General features: G+C 39.9%; 1 protein-coding gene across 2 annotated transcripts in view; it reads right to left on the bottom strand.

Annotated features, from left to right (window-relative positions):
* The window catches only part of FGF12 (fibroblast growth factor 12), a 530610-nt gene that overhangs the window by 316067 nt on the left and 187939 nt on the right, over positions 1-26604 (bottom strand). The window contains exon 1 of one of the 2 annotated variants that reach the window (XM_012806902.1): positions 23067-23157. The exons of the other annotated variant lie outside the window; for it this stretch is intronic. Within the exon in view, the coding sequence (XP_012662356.1) occupies positions 23067-23157 (91 nt within the window). Of the gene's footprint in view, positions 1-23066; positions 23158-26604 lie in introns of those variants that run through there. 2 annotated transcript variants of the gene reach the window in all.

Below are 26604 nucleotides of genomic sequence, written 5' to 3'. Positions count from 1 at the left end.
GGAGTGCCATCGCTCGCGCACGAGCATTCACACTGCAGACCAAACCGGAGTGCCATCGCTCACGCACGAGCGTTCACACTGCAGACCAAACTGGAGTGCCATCGCTCACGCATGAGCGTTCACACTACAGACGAAAATCTCCCACCCGAATCTGGAATTCTGTGTTCATGTTTGTGTGGACCTTTCGGTGGCACCACAGGAAGGAAAACTCCTCGAGTAGACTTTATTGACGTCTAACATCTCTAATGAGAACCAGTTCAGAAACAACCTATCACTAGTTGAGCAGGAAAGAAACACTTATTTTGCAAACTTCCTCACCTTTCCTAGAGATTCTTACCATTAATTAATATATAAATGTATCCCGACTGATTTATTTTTCTGACACATTACTTTTCATTACTGTCTCCACCCTCAAAGAGAAAGAAAAAAAAATTGTGTATGAGTGTGTGAACACGTGTGGGCATAGGAGGCTGCCCAGAAAGTATCCAGTCTTGTAGGTCTCTATTTTTCACACTGCACAGCTGAACAACCCTCATATATGAGCATACACCACACACACACACAGGTAGGGATGAGCGGTTTTGTTTTTTTTTTCACTTAAATTACTCAGATATTAGTAGTGGGATGGGAAGGGAAGAGAAGAAGGAAATGACTATTATATATTACATTAGCAGAGAGTTTGCTGAAATAGTCTCATTTCTCCAGTATTTTCCAAAGTATAGTAAGCACAGTGATCTCAGTTGACACCCAGATGAAACCATGAAAAAAATTTTCATTACATTAAAATAATTATTTTTATATTAGGAAAAAAACAGCATGTTTAAAACTTGTGATTTTACAGATGCTGTTGTTAGGATAAAGCTTAATTGATTTTTTTTTTTTAGGTGTGTCGATGTAAAGAAAAAGTAACAATCCAGGGAGATTGTTACAAATATAGCAAAATTATTCAGGAAGTACATGGATTTCTAGAGTTTTGGGCTATGGTGGGAGGTGATATTTGCTCCTCAGGTATCACTAAGTATGGGCAAAAGTCTCCTTAGAGATGCTCTTCTTTGTGTTAGTTTCAAAATATACATATATGTATTCCAACTTACACATAGGGTGGGAGAGATAACAAGTGATGTTATAAAATTACTTCCAGAAAAATCTCAATATGTCATGATGGAAATTACAAATTTAGGAGACAAATGGAAATGTGGAGAGTGAGAACGCTCTGGAACAATCGAGTCCCAGGCCTTGGTCTCTGTTCTAATCCCGTGTGCTTCTTTCGCACGTTCCTTCTTTGAACCTCAACTTGCTCTTCTGTAAAAAGACTGAATTGTCTCTGGAAATATCTCCCAGCAACATCAATCTGAGTCAATTCATAAAACACGAGCGCGGCATTAGCAGCACAGTTAGCTGGTAAGTCCATCAAAGGGGCTTATGTTAACTCTAGTGGCCCATCAATTAAATTGTTGCTTCTTGCACTCCATTTACACACTCGTTCAAACCTATGTGTTCAAAGTTCTTTTATTCTGCAGCAATGTTTTATTCTGCAGTAATTCCTCTGAAGGAAGACATAAAAAGCCCCTAGAGGCTGACATCTTTTCTGTCATTTAGAAGAGTCCAACCCATACACCCATGACACTGTTCTGATCCCCTGAGTGAGGCCAGAATGACAGAACAAGTATCCAGAGATTTATCTGAGGACTTGAGAAGTGAAAAGGTTAAGTGTAGTATTTCTGGACTCCTTCTGAACGAAATCCAAAATCCTTCCCCCGTCAGTGTAACCAAGTGTGCCTCCCATTCCTCTCTCTCACCTCCCCTCCAACCTCCACTAGAGCTCAGAAAACTCACTCGCTCCCTCCCATGACATCTTAGGTCATTTGTTTCTGCTTCATATCGGATGTTTAACAGCCCGCTGAGGGGCGCTCTACAAGCCAGTCTTTATCAATCATGAAGTGTTTTTCACTTATTTGGCGTTCACGACAACACTCCAGGATGGAAGCAAGGAAAGTATTTAGCACACTCCTCTTCATACAAATACACAAAGCTTGTCAAGATTCAGTTTGTCAGTTACAGAGCCAAAAGTGTAACGCAGGTATTTGGATTCCAGACCCAATATCTCTTTGCAACTTTGTATCTCTGTGATCACGAGGCCGAGCACCTAGTTTGGTTCTAAGATGCGTAGACAATAGATCGGGTGCAAGTCTTAACGTTCTCCTCTGACCCAGATACCTGAACATGTCTGAGCTAGATTTGGCAGTCTCCTGGCTATTTCTGTGTATTCCTACAAGACAGGAAGACACATGATCCTCACGCTTTTAAACAGGTAGCCACTTGTTTAAATTCCCGATCAAAGTCTTTTCTAATCACAATTAGTGAGAACTAGACACTTCCATAAATACCTCTCCGAGAGGCCACATGAGCTCTGAAAATCATTAGCAGCCTCCAGTGCCCAATGCTAATAGCGTTCTTAAGAGGGGAAATTGAAAAACAAGAAAAACCATAGCTAAAAGGTTAACACTTACACACAGTCAAACTCTCCAGCCCCCACTTCTGCCACCTCTGGCTAATGGATTCTTACCACCCCTGCGACACCTTGCTTTCAGACCTAGCTCTACATTATAATCACTAGGGAAGTGTTTCTAAAGCATAACAATGTGGGGCCTTCGGACACATAGGAAGTCTGGTGTAGGACAACCCAATCTGATTGCTTAACAAGAGTCTGAGGCAGCTGGTCCACACCTGGCACTTGTTGGCCATGGAATGCCACTTATACTTGGATTATGGCCCCACTCCTACAAAATCAGCTTGTCTTTTCCTAGTCAATCACTCTGATCTCAGCTGAGATGAGAGTGATTGAGTATGAGTCAATATCATACTCATATAAGTATGTGATAATCTTTCTCGTAGAAACGATGTTCCCAGGTTCTCACATTCCTTGATTTCTGCATAGAATGCTAGTACAAAACTTCTAGAAAGACTTTTCTATCTTGTCTTCGCTGTGTCAATTTCCATCCCCGAACCCTTTCCTGTCAGACTTTTGACACCTGCTTCTTCACCGCACCCGCTCACCCTGGGTACCAAGGGCCTCCACAATTTGCCAAGTAAAGCTCCGTTCTCAGTCTGACATCCCATCATCACCCGACCCAGCTGGTCATTCCTTCTCGCCACTTTTTCCAACTTACTCCCTGTGTTATCACACTCTCCCGAATTTCCTGTACTTCTCGAGCCACTCCTTCTGGTTTCTTTGCTGGGATTTAGTTCCTGCTGGCTAAATATAGGAGTATCACAGGCTTAGTCCTTAAATCTCTTCTCGTCTATATCCACACCAGATCCTCATGTGACTAAATACAGTTCTGTGGCTCTAAATAGCATCTACACGCTGATGAATTACACATGCATTTCTGCAGCCCTAGCCTTTCCTAAGTTTCTGAATTTTATGTTTTATTCAATGGGTCTTTTCTACTTCATGTCAAAGTTAACATAGTCATGCTGAACACGTTTACCCTCTCACAAAGCAGCTCTACTCTGCTTAATTCCCAGCTCAGTAAGAAGCCTCCCTCTTGGCCTCACTGCTCAGGATTCACTGCTTGTGTCATCTTTGCCCCTCCATTTCTCACAAGCCTCACTGTCAATCAGTTGGCAAATCCTGGCAGTTCTACCTTCAAAATATATCCCAAATCAGACTACGTGTCACCACCTAGCACATTATCACTCTATTCCAAGCCTCTCACTAAAAATACCATAATAACCTACTAAATGGTCTCTCTGTAACAGTCTATTTTCATACTGCAACCAGAGTGATCCATTTAAAATGTAAATGGCTCATAACATCTTTGTTCAAAACCCTCCATTACTTCCCACAATTCACAGAAAAATATTTGCCACAGCCTATAAGACTGCAAATAATCTCTTTTCCTACCATTCTTCCTCACTTTGCTCCCGTCACCCTGACCTTCTTGCTCCTCTTTAAATATGTTAAGCGTGTTCCTGCCCCAGGACCTTTGCACCTGCTATTCTTTCCAGCTGGAGCACGTTTTCCCTAGGTGATTGCAGCCCTGCTCCCTACTTTCTTAGGTCTCTACTAAAAAGCCATTCCCTCAGAGAAGACTGTTCTATCTAAAGAAGATCTCTTCCTAAAGAAGATCCTTCCTTCAATGGGTTTATTCTCTTCATAGCACTTACCACCACCTGACATAATATCATATGCATGCTAGTTTATTTATTTTTGTTTCACGTCTGTGCTACAAACTAAGCTCTCAAAATAGACATGGTTTTGTTCACCATTGAATTTCCAGAAATTATAATAGTACCTGGCAAAGAACAAGCCATCAATAAATAAATTAAGAAAAGAATGAAAGAAGAAAAAAATTCTTTAGTCTGAAACACATATTCCTTCTCAGCCCCATGTGTTGGTCCATATTTTTTCCCTTTGCCTAGGGTGCTCTTTCTGATCATTTTCTATGCCAGTTGGATGATTATTTTATAAAAGAATAAAATTTGGGGGAGCATCATCCCCTTAACCCTTCCCAGTTAAGTCTTCTTAACTACACACACTCCCACACACCTACCACCACCACACATCTCTGCTCCCAAGGTAAACTGTTCCCACCTTTAGTCTAGCACCTATCCTTAAACATGTCTTTATTGCCAAATTGTGAACTCTTTGGGGCAGGAATTGACTTGTCTTTGTATACCCAAAGCCCGGAATACAAAAATATCATACTAGGAACCCAATTACGTCTCTGTACAAGTCCGATCACTAGTGCTCATATGAACTTTTCCTACTTCCGTCTGTGCAGTTATTTTCATTAGCTGCTGCTGTATGTTAACGTGGTTACTGCAACTACAAGTAGGCGTGTCTCGTCCGTCCTCTCTGCCTCACAAATCAAAGCTCCTGAAAGTAAACCTTCATGTCTGTTTGCTCACTACTAACTGAGAACTAGAGTGCTGCAAGCCCTCAATAGCAGAAGTGAGTCTGAGCATTGGAGTTCATTACCGTGTTCTCTGTAAGACTCTAGTTAACCAGTCACGAGTGAGTGAGTTAAATTTAAGTCAACAAAATGCCTTATCCTTTGTCATGTTATCCCAGTTCACAATGTGACTGAAGATGTGCTATTTCATGGATGAGAACAGCATCCTCCACAAGCAGCACCATAACAGGGAGGATAAAAAAGAAACTGTGTGCAAAAAGATGGCTTTTGGAAGATGTAATTCTTATTCCAAAGAAGCTATCAGTTTCACGTTGGTATAACTTGCTTTGGCCATTAACTTTTTCTCCAAGACAACATGAAATGGCGCTTTACTTATCTCTTGTTAGCTTTCCGTTACGAGGGCATCAACGATAATAACAGTAATAACAAATAAGTTATATCCTTGTCCTACTCCTTAGATTTTATGCTTTGTACACACTATTTTATTTATACGTCATGATAATGCATTGATAGAGGCAAGAATGATTATAATCACGTTACTGATGACAATTTTGAGATTCGCAGAGGTTGAAAAAGCTGCCTTCTAAGATAAGGTCATACATGGTGTGAGCCAAAGAGTTCAACCCAGGTCTCTGAATGCACAGTGCACTAAGAGGTCAAAGTCAAAGATCCAGCCACTTTACACAGATGTGGGGCTTTGAAAAACAGTCTTGACCTTGCTGACTCTTGGTTTCTGGTTTCTTCTTTGCTAAATAAAAGGCTGTGTTCAATCCCCACAATTGTTGCTGGCCCCCAACACTCTGATTTTACATTTGGAATCACTTATGCTCTCTATGTATAATAAGATAATCGGTCCCTCCTCATTAGAAGGTTACAACCCACGTCTTATTTTTGCTTCTTAACATCTGTGTTGGGATAATGACAGCAAGGTGCATTCGAATTGTTGAAATGTAGTTATTCCAAAAGGCTTCATAAGGTAAGGAGGCCAACCAGAACAAAGGCCAAGGTCAGCTTTAATATCTGCATTAGGAATGCCCTTGGACCTTTTTGAGAGAGCTGGCTATTATTAGTAGGAGAAACCTGCTAAGGAGGCCCAGGTGGCTTAGAAAGCAGATCTGACACCGATCTGAAGTCACTGGGCATTCTCAGCTCACCTGTTCGCTTTCATTTATTTTTCCTCTTCAACCCCTAGAGGGATTTGCTTCAGTCTCAAGTGCTCACTCTAGTTCCAGCTCCACCAAAAACCACGCCCTCTCAATTTAAAAGGTGAGATGACAAAATGTATCTATTATCTGAGCAGAGGAGGACAAGGTCTAGAAAACTGAATAGGACTTCAGACCATTATCCCTTGTCCCTGTGGTACCACTGACACAATAAAACCAACTTGCCCCACTAAGGCGTCAGGCAATTTCTCAGCAGGTACTGCAAATTCCCTTGATGCCAGCCCCCTGTGCAACCAGCCCAGGTCAAAAGATTATTGACCTCTGGAGTTCACCTGTTTACATTACCTCCCATTATGCCCAATTCAATCCCCAGTTGCTACTGAGACTAATCCAACTCTGGATACAGAGGTACTTTCCTAGTTAACATGGATGTAAGAAATCAGGGACTATCAGCCAGGCCATGGTGCTTCTCTTATTATGAGTCAATATACATCCCCAAGTAAATTACAGATAATAAACACCCACATTGTGCTTAACAAGAGTCAGGTGCTATTCTAAGAGTTTTAGGCGTATTAACTCTTTTTACTCCCGCCGCACAATCCCTGTAAGTTAGATACTATCGTTATGGCCATTTTATAAATGAAGAAACTGAGGCAGTGAAGAGTTAAGGAACTTGTCCAAGGTCACAGTGGTAAGGCTGAGAGCCAGGTCAAACCCAGACCACTTCAGCAGACTACCTCACACCGGGCTACATCTTTCTGAACATGTTAAATTTATATTAACAGGCATGAATTTCAAAAACATAAAATTCAGTGAAAAATAAGATGCAGAGAGCTAACAAACAGGTGGATACCATTTATACAAACTTCAGTAACACCCCACACGGTATTGTAAGAATACAAACACACACACAGACTAGAGGAACACAGATTAAAATCACCACCTTCATTACACCCGAAGAGGAGCAGCTGGAATGAAGCTGGGGGTGAGTTCTAATAATTTTAAATGTGTCAGTAATGTTGGGCTTCTTTGTATTAAAAAACCTGAACTCATACCCATCAAGTCAGCAGTTTGTTCACTCTCAGTCTTAGGTGTATCAATATGTGTCCTCTTATTTTCTTACTCTTTCTGTATTTTAACCTTGAAAACTAATTACATATATTTTATCTCCTATTCCCTCTTGTGCCTTCCCAATGCCAGTGCGATGAGCACGACTTCCAGTTGAGATCATGGAATCCGTAAGTATTGCATGTTGTAAGGCAAAGTCATAAAGATAACTCACATATGTTGACTGCAACGAGACTGTTTCTAGCTGTGAGTGAATGAAAACAACTTAACCACTGCATTCAACTAGAATTTGAACTGAGTGCAGTGCAAGAACGTGTCTTAGTAATGCTGCTTGAAAAATATATGATTTAAGCAATATTCCATACCGTCTTCGCTTTTCCAGAGCTAAAGTGTTAGAACTTTGAAATTTTTATAACTAGACATATACCATTTTCAGTCATGTTAGTAATTTTTGCCCCCATGATGGAGATTAAAATTTTCCTTTGCTTTGATAGGAACTACCTGGTTGAGTTTCCTAATTATACAAATACAGTATAAGTCAGTTTAAATCGATTTTCTATTTTTTGTTGTAGGAAATCCTGCACCACTCCCATTGTAGCAGATGCTTCCATCTGAGATGGCAAGTATTTGTTTAGTAATTTGCATTGGACATGTTCTGAGCAGAACCAAGTTTATGCAAAGTTAAAGAATTTCCCCCTGCATTTAGACTGTCTAATTTGAATATTCTTGTTCACTATTCTTAAAAGACATGTCTTACTTGTCCCAAGAGTCTGTAAGAACAGATCATTCCTTAAATAGCGTGCCAGCCTCTTCTTCTTTGCAATCTACTTTGAAGGAAAGAGAGCAGAAAGGTAAGATGACACCAGGGCTTGACTGCGTGTTTCCCTTCTGGAATTTCATAACAGAATAACCTGAACACCCACGACTCTGATTGCTTTTACTGAACTGGGAGTGGCCAGACACATCTTGTGGTGAGAACAAGTGTTTCTCTTAAAGAAAGTGAATGCTCCACTTTCAGTTATCTTACAATAAAAAGCAATGAACCCTGGAATGGGAGCGAGGAATCCCTCATTTGCTCTCTAAAATTGAGACTAATGTCTAATTTTTGGAGAAAATAAAGACTACCCATCGTGCAAAAATAGGCTAGGACTTAAAGAGAAAGGAACTGGAAGCTCTTCTAGGGAAGAACATGTCCTGTGGATTAGAAGATCAGTGATAGCTAATATAGGTCTTTAGATTTCCATTCTTGGCACTGATACACACTTCTGCCTTTCTTAGGAATTCATTTAATTATTATGAAGAATCACAGTCCAGTTTTTCTTAAGATTGAAAGAGGAGGGTGGCAAAGTTCTTGCACTGCAAAGGTTCAGGGTGAAGAAAGTTAGTGGAGATGTCAAAAAAACACCAGGACAAATCTGTGGACATCCTGGAAATCATTTAGTGAGGGAAACTCAGCTGAGGAATGGAAATATCAGTGACCAACTGAATGAGCATAGTTGTCAGGACTTGAAAAATGAAAGTGAATTGAATTTTTAGTCACAAGTTGATGAAGTCAGAATTTTTCCACTTATATTGAATCTTCAGTGTTCAAACCTAATATGGTTTGTGATTGCATCCTGTCCTGATCCTCTAAATAATCTACCAACCCAAGAGCAGGTTAAAAAATCCAGAATCATAGACTATTAAGTAGTAGTGCTACTCAGTTAATTCTAAAAAATTAAGTTATCTACCGTTATGTCAGCCAACTCATCAGTTGCAGCCAAATTACTCCTCAAGGCCACTTTACGTTGATTTCTATCAATGAAATCAAATTCAAAGTTTCTCAATTCTATGTACATTATTATTAGTCCTATGGAAATTAACTAGATACATACTCATCTTACTCATTTATTAGAGTAAATTTCCTGTCTTAAACAATAAGGAAAAGTTCAACATACAGATAAAAATGTCAAATGAATCCAAACCTTTAGTATGTGTGCACGTACTTCTGCCATAAGTGAAGAGAAAGATGAGTGAGGATAAACCATACACTAACAGCGTACATTTGGGATTTTATGACACCAGGAAGGATGAGAGGCAAAAAGAAAAAAGGCAGAGAGTACTAAGTAGTGACTCCATGTCCAGGATTTCACAAGTTAAGCACCTTAAGCCCATTAATCCCTGTAATCCTCAGAACAATCCTATAACCAAGCATTATCTTCAAGCCCCATTTCACGTATGAGACACAGGAAAGGGAAGGAACCAGCTGAGAGTTGCACAGCCAGTTAAGCTTTGTCTTCAAAGCCTTTCCTCAAGCTCTCGATTCTGCCTCCGTCTCTGTCAAAATGTGTGTTGCAAGGACTGTCGGGGAGCCGTGTGGACTTTCAACAAGTGGTGTCCCCTCCTAGGGGGCAATTTAACTCCTGGGTTTCAACCTTTGTATATCTAGTCTTCACCCTTTTCCTTGAACTCTATGACGGGACTTTAGGAGGTCATTCTGTTCTTTTTTATCACTTCTGCTCAGAATGTGAAAAAAGAAAAGCAAATTCTCTTTCAAACATAACTCTTTGGGATTTTGTTCGGCTCTTTCCTTCTTTCCCCCCCTACACACTCCTCTACTATCCCTATCAAGCCTCTCTCTACCTTCAACTACATAGCCCAAATAACAGGGCACAAGGTGACGATAGCAATTTCAGGAACTTTTAAATACCATAGTTGTTATATATCTTCTAACAGTTGCAAAAATCTTCAAATGTGCTCCATGCTTATTTAAACACATGGAACAGAAAAGAGAACCAACATAATTGTTATCTCTTCTACAAATGTGAGAGAAGCGCCATGTGAAAAGCAAGAGCTAGTGGCCTAGGATGGGGTGGCACAGTGCTCAGTTCCTCTAGGGTCTTACCAGGCCAAGAAAGGGTAAGCCAGAAGTTGGTCTAGACCAAAGGAAGCTTTCGTTGTCTTCTATCCTGACTCTCCTCCTATAACATGTCGGGGAAGCAGCTCATCCCAAGATTGGGACTGAGGACATCCTGCCACGGAAACTGCAGAGCCAACAAGTGAGGCACCAATACCCGAGGTTGGACTTTGATGAATTTTCCCATAAAACATAATACATTCATTTAAGCAAAATATCTCTGTGCTCCTTACAAGTGGCAGGCATCATAGTAAACACTAGACATCACCGTGGTGAGGGAGAGAGCCACTAACCTCTAAAAGCTAGATAGATTGATCTTATATAGAGATACACAACACAGCAACATCCCAGTGTCTAACCAAAGGGATTTGTTAAGTTGATTATGCTACCCCACATGTAAGTGAATACTATGCAGACATTAAAATAATATATTTAAGACAGGCATGGTGGCATGTACCTGTAGTCCTAGCTACTTGGGGGGCTAAAGGGCCATAGGAGGCTTGAGCCAGAGAGTTTGAACTTGCAGTGAGCTATGACCATGGCACTATACTCTAGTCTGGGTGACAGAGTAAGACCTCATCTCCAAAACAAATATATATACGTAATTTAACATGGAACACACTGTGATATCGATTAAAAAGGGGAAATGTTCACATTAGGATATTATGGTGTAATTTAATTTTGTAAAAGGAAAAAGTGTATCAAATGTGAACGGTGGTTATCTAGGCTGAGACCACGGGTCATTTCTGTTTTCCTTTTGTTTCTCTGTATTTTTTCAGGTTACTAGGATGAATTTGTACTAATAATATAATTAGAAAATATATCAATACATATATGCATGAGTCTTTTAAGGAACAATCCAATGTGATCACACATGGTAGTGGAGGCCTCAGTCAGCATACGGTCAGAACAACATTAGCCTTCAAGCACATTATGCAAACATGGTACAGCCTAGAAATTGAAAATCAAGAAGCACTGAGGTACTTCTTTCTTTCTCTCTCCCTTTCCCTCTCTCTCTCTCTCTCTTTTAGTACTGGACTATACAACTGAACACATTATATCATTGACATCCTTCAACATGCCCAAAAGTTGCAGAGGAAAACTATGAAATCTTTCTCCAAAAAAAAAAAAACAAAGCAAACAAATAAAAATTACCATCTCAAATTTACTATCTCAAAGTTGGTTAGAAAAACATCTCCTTGAAAATTATAATGTTAATAGTAATTTGGAAAATAGTAAACTGTCTCAATTCAAATCACTCCTATGTCACTACATGGGTTGATAACAAGTGATTTCCATATTCTTAAAACTCAAAAAAAAAAGATGCTTCCTTGCATATCCTAAAAGACTGAGAAATGCAGAAGGTCAATCAACATATGAAAGGTTTAACTCACATTAGTTATTAAAGAAATGAAAGGAATATATTGTTGTTTTTACCTAATAAAGATTTAAAAGACACAGATTGCACAGTGGATCTTAGCTAGGGTGACCAGATGTCCCGCTTTTGAACAATTTGTCCCATGTCCACCATGTTTTAAAAAAGTCCTAATTTTTTGGAAAGAATGCAGGAACAGGCAGGAGGATATATAGGAAGGGAATATATAGTTTTCGGCTGCCATGTGGCTATTTCGCCAGAATATGAGTTGTACATTATTTTTGTTAATTTTATAATGTTAAACTGTAATAATAACAAATAATTGTTGAGAAGTGATTATCGAGAACTGCTTATCAAAGTTTGCATTCTTGTCAGGCCCTGCCCTGTCCTGTCCCCTGTCCTGCTCCCGACCCGCCCCACGGCCATGTTGTCCCGCTTTACAAATGTTAAAATCTGGTCACCCTAATCTTAGCATAGAAAGGGTGCAGTAGTAGAAAAGATTTAAAGAAAATATTATGTTGCTGGCTGGAGTGTGAGTCACTAGAGGACACATCAGCACCCTTAAAACAGTCACATTCTAATGGAGGGGTCAGGTACTGCCTCCACTAATGTTTTCTTTTTGTATGTTCAGTTGTCCTCCATAAACAAATATGCAAAAGAACCCAGAGTTGGGGTCAGTCTCTGACTCCCCCCTCATTGGTAGGTTACTGTTTTTAGGAATCTTCATGCCTTTGAAGATCACACACTGTAAGAGTTAATATTCTCTCTCTTTTTCCACATGTACTTCTTGACCCATAAAAGAGGCATTTCTGCCTTTCCCAAAACATTGGGAAGAACGTCTCCACCCTTCTAGCCAGCCTTCTAACTCCTTTCCAAGGTAGAGAACAAGTCTGATTGCTGAGATCAAGGGATTAAAACAGAGCAAGTGAGGCTTAGCTTACTGTTACTTCTTTCTCTGTGAACATACCTGCCCTCAGGCTAGATGCATTCTGAGTTGCTAGGTGGCCACGACCAGGTCAGGACCTACACCTGCCTTTACAGGTAGATGTAAGATCTGAATTTCTCCAACACTACTATTGGAGTCAGCGAGGATGAGGCTAAAATTCCCAGCAGGTGAGTTTACCCTGTAGATCTAAATTCCCCCCCAAGGTGAGTTATCTATATCAAGATTTGGTTTTGGGAGAAGGGTGTTAACTTGGATTTTGATCCTTCTCCCACCTAGTAGTCAGCAATCCAGTAGGAAAGCAGATACATCTAACAGCTGGCCATTTGACAACTTTGTCTATTTCCTCAAGTGTTTTGAACTCAGAATTAAGAAGTAGAGGGAAGGAAGGGAAATGAATGTTATTACCAATGTCGTCCTCCAAGCCCACAGGTCACAAAGAGTTTGACAGAAGGATATTCATCACAACAAAATTTAAAAACACAGAAAAATGGATATGATCCAAATATCTAACCATAGTGGGTAGACTAATAACTATAGCATTTAAAATGATGTTTGTGGGCTCGGTGCCTGTGGCTCAAGAGGCTAAGGCACCAGTCACATACACCTAAGGTGGTGGGTTCGAATCCCCAGCCCAGGCCTGCCAAAAAACAATGATGGCTGCAACCAGAAAATGGCCGGGCGTTGTGGCGGGTGCCTGTAGTCCCAGCTACTTGGGAGGCTGAGGCAGGAGACTCGCTTGAGCCCAGGAGTTGGAGGTTGCTGTGAGCGTGATGCCACGGCACTCTACCCAGGGGGATAGCTTGAGGCTCTGTCTCAAAAAAAAAAAAAAATGATGTTTGTGGCTTGGCACCTGTGGCTCAAGTGGCTAAGGCACCAGCCACATACACCTAAGGTGGTGGGTTTGAATCCAGCCCAGGCCCACCAAACAACAATGAGGGCTGCAACCAAAAAATAGCCAGGCATTGTGGCGGGCGCCTGTGGTCCCAGCTACTTGGGAGGCTGAGGCAGGAGACTCGGTTGAGCCCAGGAGTTGGAGATCTCTGTGAGCTTTGATGCCACAGCACTCTACCCAGGGGGACTGCTTGAGGCTCTGTCTCAAAATAAAATAAAATAAAATAAAATAAATGATGTTTGTGAGAATCTTCTATAAAATAATATAAGCATTAGTATTTTTAATACAAATTAAAGAAAGAATAAAATACAAATGAGCCACAATTTCCCATCTAGCCACATCCTGACTTCCATTTAAATAAAGTCAATATGTACAAATCATTGCGGAAGCAGCACAGAAATGCACAAAGCTTTTTAAAAAAGGAAAGCCTCTTCTCGCTGCTTCAAAATATCTCTCTCCATGTAAATATCACTAATAACAGCGTCTTACAATTCTTTTGGAAAAATATTTTCCAGACATTTCAAGGTGTGTATCTATTTCACCATATTTAGAATAATTGCTTGGTCCCATAGGAAAGAAAGAAAGAAAAGACATCTTTTATGTGATATATTTTATTTAAAAAATTCACACATAAAATGGAGTTTCATACATGGAGTTTTAGTTTTATAAGAGATTTTCTTATTATGCAGAGATTTTACATTTTCTGCTATAAGCAGAAAACTGTATGATCTGAAATATATCACTATATTTTAATTATGAAAGGAATATATTTTCATAAAAATGTAAGTAATATAAACATATGTAAAGTACAAAGGAAGTCTTCCATCTCACCCATCAAATTCCCTAAAGACAATGGTCATTAGAAATTTTGATGCATTTAACCAAACATATATTTGACGCATTTAACCAAACACGCATGAACATATATACATACACATACACAAATAAGCACGTAGACATTTTAAATAGATATATTTAAATTTTTCAGGATAAATAGAGTACACAGACATATAAATATTCATCTGGAGAAGCCTTAGTTTATTAGTGGTATATAACTGTAAGGAATTCACAATGAAGTTTGCAAGCCCAAAGGTCAAAGATAATGATTGATGTCCTTCCTTTTCAAAACTCTTGTTGGTTTTAGAAAATGCCAACACCACCCTCCCCCTCTGTTTCTCGCCACTCTCAGGTAATTCCCATGATTCTTATAGGAACTGGCTAGCACAGATCATTACGGCCCAGAATTCCTGATCTCAATTAATCTTCTGGTCTCAGCCTTTGAGTAACTGGAACCACAGTTACATCCACTATCACCAGTCATTGAGTTATTTACAGAGAGCTAAAATGGTCTGGGCATAAGAGGATCATCACCATCATTTTGAGAATGGCTTCATAAAGACAGTAACTCTGCTATCCACCCGCAAGTTCCTTAGTGCCAAGGTCAGACACTGAGCCAACATGGAGATTCACTGATTCTCAAGTTCCTCCAAGTTAAGCAAATAATTAGTGCCTTAGAAAATGATCCAGCTAGCAACAACCCCTCTCCCCTCAAAAAAGAGATTCATTTTGTGTCACTAAGTTTTATTTAAAGACCAGGCAATTGCATCCCAGCTGGCTTCATTGAAGTAACAACGTGGGCAATCAGTGACACCAACTGCAATGCTATCGTTTCTATAAACAGTAATGAGTGGAGGGGGTAGAACGATACTAGAAGCTTATGTATAAACAAAAAAGATCATTTCAGTGAGAGAAACTATCTTGGCAGATTCACAGTATCTTTCTGATTGGCACCCTACAAAATGCAAATGCTCCACATTTTATGGCATCAGAAGAAATATTCGGACACAGCATTCATAACATTGTTCAATGAAAATGACATGGTGTAATGATAACAATTGCTGCGCTAAGACAAAGGAAAATGATTCCATTGACTTAAGATATTCCATTGAAATTGAAAAAGCAGATCTATAAGTACACCCTGGATGTTTATAACTCTGGTAGCACAGAACAGAACTTGCACATTTCTAAGAAGCTAATATATTGTATCTTGCTGTGAACAAGTAGACTTACGTTGAAATAGGAGAGATGTATAGATCATTTGGCAGGACATCCAAATTGGGCAAAGTTAAGTAGCCTTTAATTGAGCTGTAGAGTTATTGCCTTTGTAAAAAATTGCTTCTTTTTACATCTTAATTTTATTTTTATTCAAACACGCTTTTCCGGTGAAGTATACTGTAGGGAGATACTATTCCCTTCCATTACCACTCCCATTTGCCAGATCGAAGAGCTTCCTTTTGAACTCCAAAAGCTTTTTCAAGCTCAGGGACATTAATAGGAACTCCAGATTGAATTAATTATTCTTCCCTTGGTTGATTCTTACCATTGAACATTAAGTCAGGTAAGAGTTTGTTAAAAGGAAACAAACTGAAGCTCCCCAGTGCTTCAGTTTGGGCAGGTATCAAATCCTGCCTCAGATTACACCTTTTGCTTTCAAGCATTAATCTCCTTGATGGCTCTCCAGTGTCTAACACAGATCCTACCATGCAATTGTCCTTAAAGATTGTTTGCAGAATTGAAAAAGGACATCTGAAGCTGGAGACATTAACTTTCTACCCTTGGATGGAAAAAGGAAGAAGGAAAGAAGGGGTACGAACTGGGATGGGCTACAGGCATAAGGCAAATGTCCTAGGTTTTGGAAAAAGTGTGGCCTGCCTTCTCTCTTCTGCTGTACTTAACACTGAACCAGGCAAACAAATTGCTGGTCCATGACCCAGATGGAAGCCCTGAGCCCGATCCCTTTATCACAAAGTACTGCCCTGGTATTCTTCTTAATGTGCACAGCTCATAGTTTATAAGCTGTGGGAAGAAAATTTGTTTATTTGCATTTTCCTTTGCTTGACAAAACTATTATAGTAATACGAGCTACCACACTGTTACTGCCTTTTTAGGCAATGTAGCTAATTCTTCCTTTCCTGGATATGATGGAGTAACTCCATACTTTAGGGTAAGTGGTAAGGAACAACTGAGCTTTTAAGAGCCTTGCAATAAAATTACAACTTTGAAAGAATAATTTCAAAGTTTTGGAGGCAAAATCATTGGAGATATAATACATTTGGGGGAAGTAAGTGGATATCACTTAAGGAACATTACACCAGCTAGGCTCTGGATACATACTAATTTATTTATTTATTTATTTATTTATTTTATTTTGAGACGGAGTCTCACTTTATCACCCTTGGTAGAATGATGTGGCATCACAGTTCACAGCCAACCTCTAACTCCTGGGCTTAGGTGATTCTCTTGCCTCAGCCTCCCGAGTAGCTGGGCCTACAGGCACCCGCCACAATGCCTGGCTATTTTTTTGTTGCAGTTTGGCCGGGGCCAGGTTCGAACCCACCACCCTTGTATATGGGGACAGCACCCTACCCACTGAGCCACAGGCGCCACCCAGATACATACTAATTTAATAAAAGGATGATAACAAAATTTCATCATACCTTGGTGTGTTAAATTAATTAAGACTATGAACAAAACCCAATACATCTATTCATTACATACATTACATAAATATATGGATAATTTTATAGAGAACTTAGAGTGTTTTAACTGAAAAGAAACTTACACATAGTAAAATAACTTTCCACTAGATTTTATAATTTAAGTTGTGCTGCTATATTATATCAATCGAGATTAGCCAGATAATAAACTAACTTAAAAAATGAAGTTAATTACAAAAAGAAATTTTAACTTCTTATTTGTATTAAATATCCATCATGGATAACACAGTGGGGCTCTATTCATTACAGACACTCAGGGACACAGGCCAGTGGAGTAACCACTACCTCGGACATCACCATATCTAAGGTAAAATGCACACTGGCTATTAAAGCTTCCACATGCCAACACGTCGCCTCTGCTCAAATTTCCTTTGCCAGTTCAAGTTGTATGGTCACAAGTAACATCAAGGGAATGAGTGATGACATCTCACAATGTGCCCAACAAAAGAACCCAAAATACTGGCTAATGACCATTCTAAAAAGAAAAATAAACAACCCAATTAAAAACTGGCCAAAAGATAGGAACAGACACCTTAACAACAACAACAAAACTACACAGAAGGCAGCAACCATATGAAAAGATGTTCATCATATGCCTTTAGAGGATTAAAAATTGAAACAATAATGACCTACTATATTAAAATGTGCAAATTCAAAACACCAAATAGCAGTGAGAATGTGCAATGCCAAGAGCCCTCATTCATTGTTGGTGGAAAAGGAAAATGGTACAGAAATTCTGGAAGACAGTTTGATACTCTCATACAAAACTGAACATACTTTTACTAAACAATGAAATAATTGTGCTCCTGGGTATTTACCCAAGTGACCTGAAAAACGTATGTCCACACAAAATCATGCACATGGATGTTTACAGCAACTTTACTCATAATTTCCAAGACTTGAAACAAGATGTCCTTCAGTAGGTGAGTGCATAAATAAGTGTAGTATATCCAGACAATGGAATATTATTCAGAACTTAAAAGAAATGCACTGTCAAGCCATGAAAAGACATGGAGAAAACTCAAATTTATATAATTAAGTGAAAAAAATCAGTATAAAAAGGGTACACACTATATTACTCCAATCATATGGTATTGCAAAAAATGCAAAACTATGGGGATAGTAAAAAGATCAGTGGTTTTCAGAGATTAAGAAAGGAATAGGCTGAGTACAGATTTTTAGTACAGTGAAAATATTCTGTATGATATTATAATTATGGATACATGCTATAATACATTTGTCTAAACCCAAAGAATGTACAGTATCATCAGTGTAAGTTCTTCAGTTGGCACAGTGTGAGTAGGGTATTGAATACAGGATGTAGGATATCTCTATACCTTCCTCTCAATTTTGCTGTGAACATAAAACTTCTCAAAAAAGATAAAGTCTATGAAAAATGTTAATGATTATTATATTTGTTTGTATGTGGTTGGCACTTAGCAGATGGCTTTTATAAGGCAAATAAACTCTTAATGAATGCTAAGTTCTTGAAGTTTTCTGACACTGAAAATCTCATGTAAATACAACAACAACAAAGCCTTTGAAAATGGGGTGGTGCCTGTGGCTCAAAGGAATAGGGTACCAGCCCCATATACCAGAGATGGCAGGTTCAAACCCAGCCCTGGCCAAAAAAAAAAAAAAAAAAAAACCTCTGAAAATGAAGGCTGTAAGAAAGTAATGGGCATTTGGTACACTGAATGACTCATATTAATCTTTGCCATTGGAGCATCAAAGAATTTTAAGCTTAAGACATAAGAACTAGCTCAAAGAAAGGTTCTTCAATAAAGGTAATTCCCACAAATAAACCATCAGTACCCTGGAATAAGGTTTCCAAGATTGGATAATTGAAGGAAGTTACACACTAAAATCACTCATACTTCAATACTAAAATAATGTGAAGAATTGAATACATGGCTTCAAAAGGTGGACTTTGTCGTTCATTTTTTGACTTGGTAAATTTCTGAAAAATGAATTTGAACCTAAAATATCCTCAGTCCATAAATACGTTATTTTCATTTGTGCCGATTTTAAAAGGCATCTGTTATATACACCTCTGAAGAAAAAGCAAAGAGACTGAAGGGTGATATGGATACTTATAAGTAAAGGTAGAGCAGAGTTTTCAACAACTGTGTAATGCTCTTTGCAGAGGATTCTTTCTCAGGAAATAAATAAATAACAACTGCTAACTTGGTTTGTTTGACCCCTCCAAATCTCAAGCTGAAATTTGATTCTCAGTATTGTATGTGGAACCTAAAGGGAAGTATTTGGGCAGACTCCTCAGGAATGACTTGGTCCCATAGTCCTCATGGTAACAAGTGAGCTCTCACTCTGTTGGTGCCCTTGAGAGCTGAGTGTTAAAAAGAGCCCGATGCCTTCCACCTCTCTCTCTTTCCTGTTTTCTCTCTCACCATGTGATCTCTGCACATACTGGTTTCCTTTTGCCTTTCACCATAAGTGGAAGTGGCCTGAGGCTATCCCCAGATGCTTCATCTTCCAGCCAGAAGAATTGTGAGCCAAATAAGTCATTTTCTCTTTATAAATCACTGAGCCTCAAGTAGTCCTTTATAGCAGCATAAACATACTAAGACAACCACTTTGCAATAAAACATTCTTTTTTGGCTCATTAGACTCTTGTAGAATAAAGTCTGCACTCCTTAGTTATACAAGTGTCTGATGCAACTTGATTGTAGGCGGGCAGTTTTCATTCAGATGCCAGTACTATACTTGAAAAACAGTGGTGTGACTAAGTTTCATTTATGAGTTTTTAATAGGTTTGATAACTTACTTTTGTCTAAAGTGTTTAAATTCTCCATCAAGGCCATTTTATGTGATTATTTAGTTCCGCTGTTGACATCTAATAATTTTTCAGGCTGCCAAGATGAGAAGCTCCTAAATGATTTAATATGGCAGAAGAGCCCTGAATGACGGCACGCAGAAGAAGGGTGACCCAAAGTGATAACATAAGCAAGCAAGCACAGCTGTTTCTCTCTCTCTCCTCTAACTTACAACCATTGTAATTCCTTTTTTGCAGCATTAGAATGGTCTTTCCTATTGAAGTGATGTCAAACCTATAGATGAAACACTTCTTCTTTCCCCTACTACATCTTGAGAGGAGTGAGTGCAGGCATTAAAGATAGTGTTTTAATTACTATGAGCCTGATTCTTTGTAAAATTCCCTTCTCTAGAGAAAAATGAGCCTGTCTTACTTTCCCTTTGAACCAATGCTTTGTCAGATTAATAAAAGTATCACTTATCCTAACAAGGTTTGTTTAGAATTTTAAATTCTAACCTATCATTTAATGTATGGGCTTCACATGCTTAAAAAATGATTTAAAATCATTTCATTTTGAGAAATGAAAAAAAAAAAGATAATGAGAGACCAGGAATTTATCCTGAAACAATCCACTTAACTTTGTCTAAGACTGTCTTTCATTTGATAGCCCAAGTTATTTCCATCCTACTGAAGTAGAAAGGACTTAATGGATAAACTAGGCAACTAGTTTAAACTAGGTTAATATTTGATAATTCTCAGGAAAAACAGGAGCAAAAATATATTTTAATTACACTAAAAAGTACAAAAGTAATGATTAGTTGATTTTTATTATCCCATTTATTAAATAAAATAAATATTTACAACTCCAAAATTTTAGCCATCAATTAGGAGACTCTTTATCTATTATAACAACTTATGTCATTTTTGTTCTTTTCTGTCATTTGTGGGTCTCGCTTCCTTCAACTGTAAAATAATGAGGAAGAAGTAGCTGGCATAAAATTCTGTTACTATATGATGTCATTGTTTGACAAATTAAAGTGGTTCATCCTGGCTCTATTTTTATAAATTTGTTCCTAGAAAAAGTCTCTGATGCCATGACTTACTTCCATCTGCATGTCTACACTGGCCATGGCAACATTACATGCAGAATTGCTATGAGGTCATGCTAAGGCATGTGCCATATGAAAGAAATCACTTAAAATAGAACACAGTAATAACAACATATAAAATATACTAAGTATGTTAGTATATTTTAATGCTATTGCTTAAAGTCATTAGAACATACAATGAGAGCTCAATTAAATCTTTAGCTGTTATTAATTCATTTAATCTTTATCACAACCTATGAGGTAAGTACTATTATCATGGTAATTTAAATTTATGCGTAAGTTGAGAAACAACAAGGTCGTGCTAGTTACATAAAATTATAAGCTTAAAAGAGTCCCAATTCAACAAAGGCAGTGTAGTTTCCACAAACAATGTCTTAATCAATGGGGATATATTATCTCTGTCTGTGGAAAGCATGGAAAGAAACCTTTATCTTCACTACTGGGGTAGTCATACCATTTTGTAAGAATTCCTCTAGTGTGATTGTTCCTCAAAATGAACAAACTATCTACTAAGTAAAAATGCATACATAAATAAGGTACAGCAGTTTTCATAGAATCACATGTTAAATCTGAGATGAAGCCAGACACAGGAACCGTGCTGAAACTATCATTTCCACTTTTTGTAAATAAAAATGTGATTTTCAAAGATTTGTTGTGACCTATTGATATTGCTTTACAATTAAATCATTAAATCTTCAGACTCTAATTCCTGTGCTTAGGACAAACTACACTGTCCAATCATGTAAGTTAACCCTTCCATTTGGATGAGTCACCATTTGGGAAACTGACACTGCACATAACTTGAACCTTTTATCTAATTTGACACAATGAACTACTTTTTATTACTAACCATAAACACTTAAAATTTTTTCACCACTAAAAGATGTATATATAATTTATAATCTATGAACATTCTACTTATTGTGGACCAGAAAAATTGAAATAGTATCAACACACATCTCTACTGGCTTCTTGAAATAAGCATTATCAAAACATAAAACTTCAACATAAGGCCACTAGTTTAGAATGTAGGTATGATATCTTTTTAGCACTTAAAAATAAGGTGGCAAAAAAAAAAAAAAGAATGAACACAATCTTCTTAATTACATAGAAGTAATTGGTTTCATTTTGAAAATGTGTTTCCAAATTTCATATATAGTTAAATTATCTAATTAGTTCTTTAAATAGTTTTATTTTCATGTAGACTGATGAGTAACCAGAAATCCAAAGTTTTAAAGAATGAATGAATCCTAATTCTGATCTTTTCAAGTATAATTTTCATTGGTACAGAACAGAGTGAAAATAGGTACCCTAGCCAAATGAATCAGACTCTTAAAATAACATATTGAGTTTTAAACACAAAATCTATAACTAGACTGTTAAATGTTTGAAAGTAAAGTTATTTGCAATTTATGGGCCCCCCATATATATTCTTTTACAGAGTCACGGGTTTAGACGTAATAGGTGCCCTTCTCTCACCCCACACCCCACTCCCATTGTAAAGGAAAATCAAAAGACACAGAAACTTAATTAGCACTTACAAGATTGATAGATCTATCACGTTAGAGGGAACTTACACCTCAAAAAAATAGAGGTAGACCATGGAAAAACATGTGATGAAACAGCCAATCATTTTGCAAATCATTTTGCAAAGCTTTAGCTAAAAAGAATCACACTTATAGATTTTAATTAGGTATTTCTTCTATTTTAAAATTTTAATGAGAATTTTAAAATGATTTTTATCAGTATCTCAGGTCATCCAAAGGTTCTGATTTTCTTTCTCTCCTTCCCTGTGCATGTCCTGAGGGACCGGGTTGATTAAGCCCAGGGCTAACTGGGAGTCTCCTGTTTCAGCACCAAGGACAGAAACTGTTTGCTCTCCCAGGAAATCATACCCCGACCACCTCCAGGTCTACTTTTCCGACAAAACAAGAGAAAGAAAAGATACCTGCCTCGCCAGTCACCTGTTTAAAATTCCCCTCTCCTGTCGAACGCACCAGCAACTTCTCGGAGGAGACACTGAACAACTCCAAGTCACACGCCGCCCTCGCACATCACACGGAGAGAGCCGCGAGAAAGTGCGAAAACAGGTCACTTCCAGAGCCCCTTGAAAAGATACCCGCAGGCTGCAGTCGGGGCGCGCGGAGCGAGAGCTAACGCCGTTCTATACAGCGCTGATGACTTCAGGGATTACAAAAAAATACAAGGAACCAGCGGCAGTCCCCTTACCTGGCCCCAGTCAGGAAACGCCTTCTTCCACACTTACATCGCTGGATAAAGGAGGGAAGGGAGGCCGGAGGGAGACCGGGAGGAGGGACGGGGTATATTCTTAACAGTGTTACAGGGTTGGGGAAGAACATTCTCTCACCACTCAGGCTGTTGCTGGACCTCAGGCTCCTTCCACAGAGACACTGCAGCATATGCACTCCTTTCTTCCACGAAAGCTCAAGAATCTTCATGGAGACGCGTGTGTGGGGTTCTTCAACTCCCCGCCCACCTCCGCTAATTGTCCAACCGAAAGGCGGCCTGTCCTGGGAAGCCGGGTCCGGAGTCCATGGTGCGCGCGTCCCAGGCGGAGGGTAGTCGGCACATGGGCCGGGCAGGAGCGCGGCGGGCGCCGCGGCCAGCGCGGGCGGGGACGAGGAAGTGCGGCTCCGCCGGGGGCAGCCCTCCGGGGAGCCGGAGACGCGGCCACACCCCGGTGGGCCCGAACGTGACCCCGCGGGACTCTCCGGAGGACGCGGCTGGTCGGCCCGCAGGGGGGCGAGGGGTGCGCTGCGCCGAGGACGTCACGGAGGGTCGGTGCCTCCTTCCAGAGGGGGGCGCCCGGAGGGACGAAGACGGGGCCCCCGCCGGCCGCGGCCCTTCTGAGCCTGGATCTCGGGGTACCTCCTCTGCTTCTGCCCTCCGCGTCTGCCGGAACGCCCTGGTCGGCCGCGCACCGCGGTTTCCCCGCCGTCCGGGGTCGGGGCTCCGCGGGGTCCCGGCGGCGCGGCGGATCGAGCCCGGAAGGCAGCGGTCCCGCGGGCCGAGGGCGCCTCCGGCGTGGGAATCCGACGGAAAGGAAGCGTCCGCAGGAAGGGCTGGACCCTGGAGGCCGCCGAGCGTCAGAAGCGACTCCGGGGAACTGGGGGCGAGGGTAGGGAGGCGGGGATGTGGCATAAAGAAAGCTCTCGGGTGAGCGATACGAGCAGGACGGTGTGCGTGGGTGCGCACCGCGGCTGAGCCGAGAGTTTGGACCCCTGGATTTTTCAGTTGGGGCTCTGTGACCTTGGGTAAGTCACTTACCACCCTGGGTGTCTCTCCGTAAATCAGGGCGGGAAAGAGGGTGTGGACTAGAGGATTGGCAGCTTGGTGATCGTCCTCGATCCTTCCAGTCTCCCGGAAAAGTTTAGCTTAGTCGCAGAGGGGAGCGGGGCCAGAGGGAATGCCAGAGGCGGAGAGGGAGAGGCAGGTGAGGCGGGAAATCTGTTACGTCGGCGCCAGGATTCTTCTAGGCTTTGCGGCTGCCAACCGGCCCAGAGGACCAACAAGCTTCTCCGTGCTTTAAAGGGCGTGATTTTCCGCTAACAACATCTCTCTCTTTTTTCTCCCTCCCGACTCCCCCCAAATCCTAGAGGCGGTCAGGGAAGTGAAACGTACAAAGGACGCTGGAAATGTGACAGAACGCCGTCGTCTGCGGAATCTTATGGCTGACGCTCTAGACAAACAGCTCAAGTTCAAAGTTCTGCTTGATGTGTAACCCAGAACAAATTCCTTAACCTCTCTGTATCTGTTTTCTCATCTTTAAAAGAAAGTCCTCCTGTGAAGACTAAGAAAACACTTTTATAAAGTAGCGTTGACAATTATTATGTAGCCCCACCTATAAAGTTTTGGACCACTTTCCCTTTTGATGACTGCCACTGTCCATACAGGTGACAGAGGACTCAGCAACTCCTTGGGTAATTCATTGCACGGAACCTGCTAGAAGGTTTACCCTGACATTGAGCCAACAGTTGACTTCATCTTCCCTCATTGTCTTAAGGCCATTTATTTCTGTTAGCTGCAAAGGAGCTTTTTTGTTTTCATTACCCCTTTCCTCTTTCTCTTCTCTAGGCTAAACATTCACAGTTCCTCTGATGTTCCCTAAGTGTTCAAGTGAAAGTTGAAGTTGCCTGAAGAAGTCTTTTCCTCTTTTCTCTCAAAGGTGGTGGAAGAAAAATGGAACATCTGGAGGGCCTCTGGAACCCACAGCCACCACTGGCTCCACACCCTCTTAGCTTCTTTCAAAGTTGAGCTTCAGTCAAGGTCATTTGGGGTGGTTCCAAGGCTTAAGAAGTTATGTCTAGGCTTACTTTTCTGAATCCTTTTAGTCCCAGTGTTCAGTGGGATCACCAACACTCTGGATTCAGAGGTCACTGAAGAACTTGCAAGCCACTGTTCTGACATCTCTGAAGAAGTTCTGGTCCCCAGAGCAACCTGAGCCATGGCCTTTGTCTTTCCAGTCTCTTTGAGAACTAGTGAGAAACTTGACTCATCTGGGATTCTACCCATAGAAATTCCCCATAGAGGGAGAGACAATTAGCGAAAGGAAAACATCTAAAAATAGTCCTTGGTGCTGTAGCAGAAGACAGAGTTTTCCAGTAGAGCTCTCCTGCTCTGAGACCCAATGCCAAGAGTTATTTCCTTACTTTGATATAAATGGTATCCCGTGAAAAGTAGCAGGTGAACAGGACCAAGCCATGGTTCTCTCAAGGGAACTTGAACAGAGTGAGCAGGCCTATATGTGAGTTTCAAACACACGTGATCTCCTGAGCATGTTTTCACATTTATCACAAGCCTCTTGTCCTGTCTAGTGAGGTATTGAGGTAAACATGCAAAAGTGCTTTGAAGATTCTAATTATATTTGAAAGGTAAGTTGCTATTACCAACTTTTCTAGATTCTATTTCTTAGACTATTAATGTTTAAAACAGTGGCTCTATTATGGTTATAGGAAGCATTTAGGTGTGGAGCTTCCAACTCTTCATGATTATAAACTCTTAGAAGGCAGAGCAGGAAAGCCCCCTCAGTCACAATTAATATTTAAATGGCCTGCTGTCTTGTTTAAGTGACTGTCACAGTGATGTTTGTGACTAGGTGTATTCATCTTAGAGAAAATGACTTATCACATTGTAGTACTTGAAAAACAGAGGTATTGGGCGGCACCTGTGGCTCAAGGAGTAGGGCACCGGCCCCATATACTGGAGGTGGCGGGTTCAAACCTGGCCCTGGCGAAAAATGGCAAAAAAAAAAAAGAAAAGAAAAGCAAAACTGAGGTATTATGCTTACAGATTTATTTGTTGTTATTGTATTTTCAGATAATTTCAGTTTAAACCAAAATGGCACATAATATTTTAATTTTCTTACTATATACAATGGATATTTGATCAAAGTAGGTATAAAAGGAAATTGATCACTGGAATGTTATTACTTAGACTACTTTTAAAAATAAAGATTTTTTTTAAACTTATCAGGACTCCAATGTACATGATTTTAAAAGTAACTCCTCATGTGATTGCCAGCTACTTCCACAATTAGGCACGTAGAGGCAGTCTTCCTAAAGCATCTCATCAGAATTTATTTTTGTGTTTATCATAACATTCCAAAACAAGACAAAACAGAACAAACGGAAACCGTAGAAGCCTGGAGCACATGAATGGTAGGAAAGTGGCATATTTTTAGTTTAAGCAAAAGCTTTCAAATTTTCTTGCTTCTATGTATTATCCCATAAACCAAAATCAAAAATAGCAATAGCATTTTTAATTCAAGATACAATTTTTTAATGTTAAAATTTTAAATTATGTTTGTAGATATTTTTAAAGTTAGCCATTCCTTTCGTTTCCTTTTCTTTTTTTCTTTCTTTCTTTCTTTTTTTTTTTTTTTTTTT

Source organism: Otolemur garnettii, unplaced genomic scaffold (genome assembly GCF_000181295.1).
Source record: "Otolemur garnettii isolate 467f Iridium unplaced genomic scaffold, OtoGar3 scaffold00060, whole genome shotgun sequence".
In the NCBI taxonomy this organism is placed as follows: Eukaryota; Metazoa; Chordata; class Mammalia; order Primates; family Galagidae; genus Otolemur; species Otolemur garnettii.
This window is presented reverse-complemented; position numbering and strand designations above follow the sequence as displayed.